A 9,597-nucleotide genomic window follows, 5' to 3' on the forward strand; every position below is an offset into this window, starting at 1 on the left:
CAGACGTCTGTGATAGTGCAGTGTTGTAGGAACTGTGACCATGGTGTATTCGAACTCTGAAAAGGCGGAGATGATACTCATCTATGGCGAGTGTCGACGAAATGCAGCTGAAGCCTGCAGGGTGTATGCAGAACGGTACCCGGACAGAGAGCATCCAACGTGCCGCACATTGCAAAACATCTATCGCCAACTGTATGCAACAGGTATGGTCGTAGCACGCAAACGGGTCCGTAACAGGCCCGTCACAGGAGAAGCGGGTGCAGTTGGTGTGTTAGCTGCTGTTGCCATGAAACCACACATGAGTACACGGGACATTGCGAGAGCCGGTGGACTGAGTCAAAGTAGTGTCATGCGCATACTGCATCGTCACCGCTTTCACCCGTTTCATGTGTCGCTACATCTGCAATTACATGGTGATGACTTTAATCATCGAGTGCAATTCTGTCTATGCGCATTAACAGAGAATGCGTTGCAGTTCTACCTGTTTACCGATGAAGCGTGTTTCATAAACCACGGGGCAATGAATCTACGGAACATGCATTACTGGTCCGTGGACAATCCTCGCTGGCTCAGACAGGTAGAGCGACAGCGACCGTGGACTGTAAATGTATGGTGCGGAATCATTGGCGACCACCTCATTGGTCCTCACTTCATTGCAGGGACCTAAACAGCTGCAACATACATCGCGTTTGATCTGCCAACGTTGCTCGAAAATGTCCCACTGGAAACGCGTCGACGTATGTGGTATCAGCATGATGGTGCACCTGCACATTCCGCAATAAACACTAGGCTGACCCTTGACAGGATGTTCAACGGGCGTTTCATAGGACGTGGAGGACGCATAAATTGGCCAGCCCGTTCTGCTGATCTTACACCTCTGGACTTCTTTCTGTGGGGTACGTTAAAGGAGAATGTGTACCGTGATGTGCCTACAACCCCAGAGGATATGAAACAACGTATTGTGGCAGCCTGCGGCGACATTACACCAGATGTACTGCGTTGTGTACGACACTCATTACGCCAGAAATTGCAATTGTGTGCAGCAAATGATGGCCACCACATTGAACATCTAGTGGCCTGACATGTGGGACACACTCTATTCCACTCCGTAATTGAAAACGGAAACCACGTGTGTACGTGTACCTCACCCCTCATGGTAATGTACATGTGCGTCAATGAAAAAGACCAATAAAAAGGTGTTAGCATGTGGACGTAATGTGCTGTTCCAGTCTCTTCTGTACCTAAGGTCCATCACCGTTCCCTTTGGATCCCTACGTAATTCGGAGCTCTCCGATACACACGAACGAACAGCGGAGGAGTGGTGTGGTACTCAACCGTCAACTTTTGGTTACAATATCTCCGGATGTCATTAACATTTTACAATGCAACAAACGGCACTGATTACGTATTTGTTTATATGTTCAGATGTGCTAACAAAACTAACGGGGTTCCATTTAAAAAAAGAACGTAGGTTTGTGTTAAAAAACATACTTCCGCGCATTTTTTTATGGTTTGTATTAACCAATTACACTAGCCCCTCTCCTCAAGTATGGTCTGGGGAATCGATTCGTCAGTATTTGATGTGGTTTACGAAATATATCCAGCGGTAATGTTATATATATATATATATATATATATATATATATATATATATATATATATATATATATACTATCCACAAGTTCATCAAGGCACTTTTGGTCCAGATTGTCCCACTCCTCTATGTCGATTTGGCGTTAGTCCCTCAGAGTGGTAGCACGACGTCCTTTAACAACGCTTTTCAATCTATCCCAGGCATGTTCGGTAGAGTTCATTTCTGGAGAATATGTTGGCCATTCTAATCGAGCGATGTCGTTATCCTGAAGGAAATCGTTCGCAAGATGTGCACGATGGGGGCGCCAATTGTCGTCTATGAAGACGAATGCCTCGCCAATATGCTGTCGATGTGGTTGCACTATCAGTCGGAGGATGGCATTCACGTACCATAGAGCCGTTACAGCGCCTTCCATGACCACCAGCAGCTTACGTCGGCCCCACATAATGCCACCCCAAAACAGCAGGGAACCTCCACATTGCTGCACTCGCTGGACAGTGTGTCCAAGGCGTTCGGCCTGACCGGGTTGCCGCCAAACACGTTTACGACGATTGTCTGGTTGAAGCCATATGCGACACTCGTCGGTGAAGAGAACGTGATGCCAATCCTGAGCGGTCCATTCGGCATGTTGTTGGACCCATCTGTACTGATTAAATTAGCGGAAGATAATAGTCTGAACTGAAAAGTCAAAAATAGAAAAACTTTGAAGTCCTACATACGCCTGATTTCCGTAGCTCGGTGTGCAGCGTATCTGGATTCTATGTGAGGGACCCAAGTTCGATTCACGATATTGTCAGCGGTTTTTCCTTGGTGGGAGGATTCGAACGCGATGCTCTCAGTCTCGTAATGCCAGTCGAGGAGCTAACTGAGTGGGAAGTAGCGGCTCCAAAGTCAAGAAAGGCGACAACGTTTGGGAGAGCGGTGACTGGCTTCACCTGCCTCCATAGTGCATCCAATGAGGCCACGGGCAAAGGATGACACGGCGGTCGGTCTGTCCCGACTGAGACATCAGGGTCAGAACGCGAAGCTTTTTTTGTCTGCCACGGCTGTTTACACTAGACACGAACTTACTGAGATCTTCACTGGGTATAGTGTGACTATTACACAGAGGTGACAAGTTATGGAATAGCGATATGAACATCTACAGATGGCAGTAGTACCGCGTGCACAAGGTATAAAAGGGCCGTGCATTGGCGGAGCTGTCATATATACTCAGGTGGTTCATGTAAAAAGGGTGAAGACCTGATAATGGCAGCACGATGGGAATTAACAGACTCTGAACGCGGAATGGTAGTCGGAGCTCGACGCATGGGAAATTCCATTACGGAAATCGTTAGGAAATTCAGTGTTCTGAGATCCACAGTATCAAGACTGTGCTGAGAATACCAAAATTCAGGCATTACCTCTCACCAAGGACAACGCATTGGCTGACAGCCTTCGCTTAACGACCGACAGCAGTGGCACTGGCGAATAGTTGTCAGTGCTAACAAACAAGCAACATTGCTTGAAATAAGCGCAGAAATTAATGTAGGATGTACGACGAACGTATCAGTTGGGACAGTGCGCCGAAATTTGAAGTTTATGGGCTATGGCGGCAGACGAATGTTGCGAGTGCCTTTTCCAGCAGTACGACATCGCCCGCATGCCTCTTCTGGGATCGTGACCATATCGTCTGGGACCTAGACGACTGGAAAACCGTCGCCTGAAGACGCATAATTCGTTAGAAAAAGCTGTTTGTCGGGAAAATGCTTGTAATGAGTTAGACATTAACATAGTGCTGTCCGAAAATCTTTGTCTTTCAAGTCGTAAATCTGGGTAGCAACGTATTTTTACTAGATAGATATATAAACACTATCCCACTAAATTCATATTATTTACACGCAAATAAATGATCTTAAACACCGGACCATTCGAGTCTATGTTGAAAGACGTGTACTTCACTCACCATTCAGTTCTCTCATTTCATATATCTAATCCGAGCATTGTGGTATTCGGTAAAATAATAATTCAGGCAATATTAATAATTTCTATGGGTTGCCTGATTCATTTGACGATTTTTACAGTTTGTCTCACACTGATCTGTGACAGGTGCTTGGCGCCAGGAATTTTCTTTATTTATGGGATTTATGGGCGAGGGCAGTAGTCTTCCTAGCAGCCATGATGCCTTCCCGTTTCCGATCGCCATGGTAGCACGTGGTGTCGTTTGAAAGTTCAGTAGTGGCCAAAGTTTCTCCTGTTCTCAGTTCCCCAATCTGCCTTACCAACCTAGCAACCGCTATTTGTGCTCGATTTTAACGTCGCGAGGTCGCCTCCCTGAGAGATTCCGACCCTCTGATTGGCCAGTTCAGGTGCGCACGGGTAGGCGCCAGCCGCCCTCCGCGGGTGGATAGCGGACAAAGGGGCAGTAAGACAGTCCTAGTGTAACCGTGCCAGAGACTGAACGCGCTGCTTCCAGCAGATGAAGTTCGGCAAGATGAGCGCCGATGTGCTCTGTAGATTCGCGCCCTGCGGCCCAGAGGGAACCTTATTGGTCATTGTGAATAGTTTCGCGTTTTATTCCTTTAGTACGGGAGGCTACCTAGCGATTCACGCACATTAGCATCTTTCTTAGTCTTTGGCTGATTCGTGGTGGTGGTCGTTGCATGCTTGCAACCCCTTCCTTTAGTAAATTGGACCCCATTTGATAATACGGCGATCGTTGCTAAAATTCCTTTTCTCCTGCTATCGTGGCTTGTTATGAACGAACGTTGGGGCAGGCTGCTGAACTCAAATCTTTCTTCCCCCGCCCTCCATCTGGTTATATTATTGTTCAATTTTCAACTGTTTAATAAATGAGTCCTATAATCTTACATTCACCCTTTCATTACGTGAAATCACCCCTAGTGTCATAGAATAATGCAGAACTACAACGGTTGCTATAAGGTCGTGCAGGTCTCGCGCCATTAACGATAGGATGAAGATTCAATATCGCGCGCCTGGCACGACCATTGCACGCATCGCACCGATAACAGTAGTAATCATGTTCAACTACTCCCCGTTGATAAACTGGGAAGTGTTCACGGCTCAGTGTGAACACTAAATCCACTTGATGTGGTGGAAGTAGTGGCCTCTGTTTTACCTTGCTGGTTTAGACAAAATATCAAAAATCACAGCCCTTACATCAAGAAATAGTAACCTTAAAATAACGATCCACCGCTTTTAATGTGGCAACGACATCCCTTCTCAGCTTCGGGCTGTAAATTCATCGACATACTCTCGCCGTGTGTTACGGACGTTGTACTGCACAACAGTCAGTGCCGTTTGGTCTATTAATGTGCAAAACTTGTCTAATTTCAGTTCGGTGTGTTTGAGTTTGAGTTTGAAAAGCGACAAACGATCTCCTTGCAGCCTCTGACGGTGTCTTCCAGCATTGTGTGATGAAAGCCAGAATTAATTATTACATGCTGCGTGCAGCTGCCTGTCTCAGTGGCGGTGTGTGGTGTCGTGTTCCAGCCGCGGTTCGTGTGGTGATTGTGCCAGGGAACTCGGTGGGAGCCACCGCGCCACCCACGTGAGGCGACGTCGGACGGCGCGTGGAGAGAAGTGGGCGACGCGCCTCACCGCTCCATCGCGGGCAGCTGCCGCCTTGCTGGTGCTCTCATTCGCATATCTCATCGATATAATCTGCAATACACGACTCTTAGACTAACTATTTATTTATATATTAAGTTCTTCACAGTACTGTCTTTCTTTCTCAATTTTTACGTATATTTCCACATTGTTAAAAGGATTTTTAATAAATGAATTTAATATAAACCTTCAGAACTATGGATATTATTTTCCTCTACTTGAGACGAAAGGCAGTTATTTATACGGAACCAGTAACTTTACTCCTCTCTTTAAACCCTCTCATCGGTTTACCTTCTTTCAAACTACTCTAATTTTGAAACTTCCTGGCAGATTAAAACTGTGTGCCGGACCGAGACTCGAACTCGGGACCTCTGTCTTTCGCGGGCAAGTGCTCAACCAGGCCAAGGTCCCGAGTTCGAGTCTCGGTCCGGCACACAGTTTTAATCAGCCAGGAAGTTTCATATCAGCGCACACTCCGCTGCAGAGTGAAAATTTCACTCTCGAAACTTCCCCCAGGCTGTGGCTAAGCCATGTCTCCGTAATATCCTTTCTTTCGGGAGTGGTAGTTCTGCAAGGTTCGCAGGAGAGCTTCTGTAAAGTTTGGAAGGTAGGAGACAAGGTACTGGCAGAAGTAAGGCTGTGAGGATGGGGCGTGAGTCGTGTTTGGGTAGCTCAGTTGGTGGAGCACTTGCCTGTGAAAGGTAAAGGAGGTCCCGAGTTCGAGTCTCGGTCCGGCACACAGTTTTAATCTGCCAGGAAGTTTCATATCAGCGCACACTCCGCTGCAGAATGAAAATCTCATTCTACTCTAATTGTCATTACATTAAATCGGTGTTGACAGGTTACTGATTGTCCAAAGGCTATAATAAACATTGGTTATCAGCTTCTTTCAAAGGCACCGAATTTCTAATGTCCCTTAAGATCTTCAGCAATGACAACAGATTAAAAATAACTGAAAGCTTGAGAGGCACCCACATGCCTTGCTCATACTGTGGCATCAAGGAGTCAGGCCTGCAAGGTGAGTGGTCTGCCAAGCGAGTGGACTCATTCTTATTTATCGAGTAACATGAACTCTAGTACTCACAATTAAGTTACAAGTTATTCTCCTGTTTGAATACTACGCAACGGAAACGGAAACGCACATCTGACTATCAGTAATTTACAGAACTCTGACTGTTCACTACGCACTGGAAATACCACATTTTCTTTCTTATTTAACGGCTTTGATCAACACGTGGCCATCGCACTGAATATGAATGGCGCACACATTATAAATCCTGGGTATCATGACAACATACTATTCGAAGGAAAAGGCCACCAATCTGTTTCTTTTCACTATCTTATTTATTCCGATAAATTCTATAACCTAAACACACAAATTCTATAACCTACAACAATAACACATGAGAAATTCCGCCCAGAGGGCATGGTTTTACATTGGTGATTCTCTATCTTATGTTCTCGTAATTATTTAACGCTACACTGCACTTTCTGGATAGGATGGCGGATCTTTGGTATATCTCACACTTCTACTCTCACACCCATCATCACGAAAATTTCCTCCAGACCGAGTGGTACAAAAAGGAACATGCGTAACCCACTGCCTCTGAAACTATCTTGTTACTCTTCCATGCCAACCACACATACTTAAATTTCATGAAATACATCACACTGGCAACATACAATACAAAGAATAGTCACAACATTATAATCACATCACTTTCAGCTTTCCCACTTCAATTAGTATTTATCCCAGTTTCACACGACACTGCCCCACTTCGTAACTTTTCTTTCCTACTATGAACTCTGGAGGATTTATGCATGTCTTCCTGTCCAATGCAAGCCAAGTGGCGTTGCTGGATAGACGGCTGACTCACCTTGCTTCTCGCTCAGAGTATTATAGTTTGAATCAAGCATCACACGGAAACATAACACGCAAAGTAGTATTAGGAACATATTCATCACACACGAGAGTCCTCAACTGATACCATGGGTGAGTACTTCTCTTTATCCTTTGTCTCATACACAGATTGAGACTCACACAGTACTCACCACGTGGAAGTACTCGTCTCTAATTTCAAGTCCTGCACACGCCATTTCTTAAATATTTCCAACTTATAGTGCACACGCTAGTAATTCAGCTTAACTTAAGCACTCGGAAGTATTTCAACTTATTGCTACACGTGGTTTCATTGTGACCGTTGGTCACTTCCGAAGATTACTACGATCCCATTAATATTACCTGCCTGACATTTAATTCTCCCCACAAAAGTTCCTGAAATAGAGAAATTAATATTCCAAACTACTCTTAAGTATTTCACATGCATACCACGTCTCCACTCTTTTGTCTTTACGGAGCACACCTAAGACAGGTCTTACCAACACTAGACCCAGCGGCAGAGTGCCGAAAACATGGTCGTTCTTCAGGTCAGCTCGCACCTCCGTCGAGGTGGGGGCGCACCGTGTTACCGTATTGGTCAGCCACATTTCAGGCACTCAAAGCTCAGGTAAATTTCATCTCTTTGGTTCCACCAAAGGTGACCGAAGGACCGTCTCAAAGATGATCATATATTGCACATTTACTGTCTGTGGTTAGCAGACGACCATACATTCATTCATTTCGCAGATCTGCCCAAACTGGATGTAGGGATTTATTTTGTGGGAGTGCACATGTGATCAATTAAATAAATAAATTGTCATTCTTTCCTACACTGGTATCCGGGTTCGGTGTATTAAGTGAAATTGAGTTATTATTACAAAAAATATGTTGTTCTGACAAGAATAACGAAGAATGTTGTACCTATTTTCAATGTCGGGCGGTACTGTACCCTTTCAAGCTACACGTTACTTGAAACTAATTGTTTGACATGTACTTGATATTTATTTAGCTCTTAATTTAATAATAAACTTCCCTGTGTCTCAAATTGCCGTATTGTCTCATAATGTTTTGAAATAAACCAATAAACCAGTCTAGGTAAATGATATACAGGTAAATGGAGTTAAGCATTTACTCACTAATTACTTCAACAGATTTTTCCAATTTTTGTTTCAAAATCTGAAATAAAAAACAATATTTGACCTATCAAAATGCTTTCATCGGTGAGAACACTTGTTAAAATATTGAATAATTCGACAGTATTTTTTCATGAAACTACTCATTTAATCCGACACACTGGCCACATGTCCGAAAGAACAGATACCATCTTCACATGTATATAGTTATGGCTCACCAGCCATTTGACCATCCTCGTCTGTTCCGATGCACAAACAGCGCCCGAACTCTTATGGGAATCAGCAGAAAAACCGCGAGTAATGAGTATGATGGGCAGGGGCACTATGGATATAGTGCGGGACAATAAGTTGCGAATGTGCTTCTCACGGGAGGCGTGCCAGAGGTAAGTCCCTGCAGCCACACTATCCTCTGTGTCCTCGGTGGCTCTGATGGATGCCGGCAGGATAGCTCAGCGTGTTCGGTCTGAGAGCTGGTTAGCCTTGTAACATCCCCCTCACTTACCGACCTTAATGACAGTGAAAAATTAAACTGCGTGTACCTAATGGAAATTTGGGAAAAGCAATCGTCATCGAGGTTAATTTGTCGGTAAAGAGAGAGGAAAGGGTTACATCTAAATGAAAGGAAAAATGCTAATGAAACTGGTGGAAATTAATTTTGAAATAGAAAGTAAATGTGCGGACATTACGTTAACAATTAATTAGTGGTAATTAGGTATTTGAGATTTGGGGGAAATTACGGTCGCCAGTCCTAAGGACAATTACTATAGTAACTGAAAAAGAAAGCTTATTACACATATAATTAGCAGGAGAAGCGTGGCAACTGAAGGTTGACACGTGTAGTGTGAAAACTGAAAGTTTGTCAGAAGTAATAAATTTCGCTACACTCTGACTTAATTTAGCAAAAGAATTAATAAAACCGAAAAATTGAAAGTTAATTTAGTGACTGAAGTTAACAGTGAGCTTTGTTTCTGAAGCACAACGAAATTCAGTAAAATGCGGTTAGTCTTGGACTACCTCAACAATCATTTCAAAAGCTACTTGAATCTACGCAATTTAGAAATAAGAGATTTAACTTTGAACTTGAATTAAATGATTCTGAACAATTAACAATAGTAAAATTTAGTACGTACCAAGCTGAGCTGCAGTCACAGGTAAGCTAAAATACGGTAACAAAACTCGCACTCTTAATTCGTGCTTGTGTAATATAAATATTGTAGCCAGCTATGAATACTTTAACTGAACTTTGAAATTAAAGCAGTGAAATGCTATATACGAGGGCAGTTCAATAAGTAATGCAACACATTTTTTTTCTGAAACAGGGGTTGTTTTATTCAGCATTGAAATACACCAGGTTATTCCCCAATCTTTTAGCTACACAACAC

The 9,597-nt window shown here is 43.8% G+C and overlaps 1 protein-coding gene across 1 annotated transcript in view; it reads left to right on the top strand.

Annotated features, from left to right (window-relative positions):
* Positions 1–5,398, top strand: part of LOC126191577 (uncharacterized) — a 29,235-nt gene extending 23,837 nt beyond the window's left edge. The window contains exon 4 of the mRNA XM_049932506.1: positions 5,087–5,398. Coding sequence (XP_049788463.1) covers positions 5,087–5,148 — 62 coding nt within the window. The 3' untranslated portion in view covers positions 5,149–5,398. The remainder of the gene's footprint in view (positions 1–5,086) is intronic.
* Positions 5,399–9,597: the final 4,199 nt, after the last annotated feature.

Source organism: Schistocerca cancellata, chromosome 6 (genome assembly GCF_023864275.1).
Source record: "Schistocerca cancellata isolate TAMUIC-IGC-003103 chromosome 6, iqSchCanc2.1, whole genome shotgun sequence".
NCBI lineage: Eukaryota > Metazoa > Arthropoda > Insecta > Orthoptera > Acrididae > Schistocerca > Schistocerca cancellata.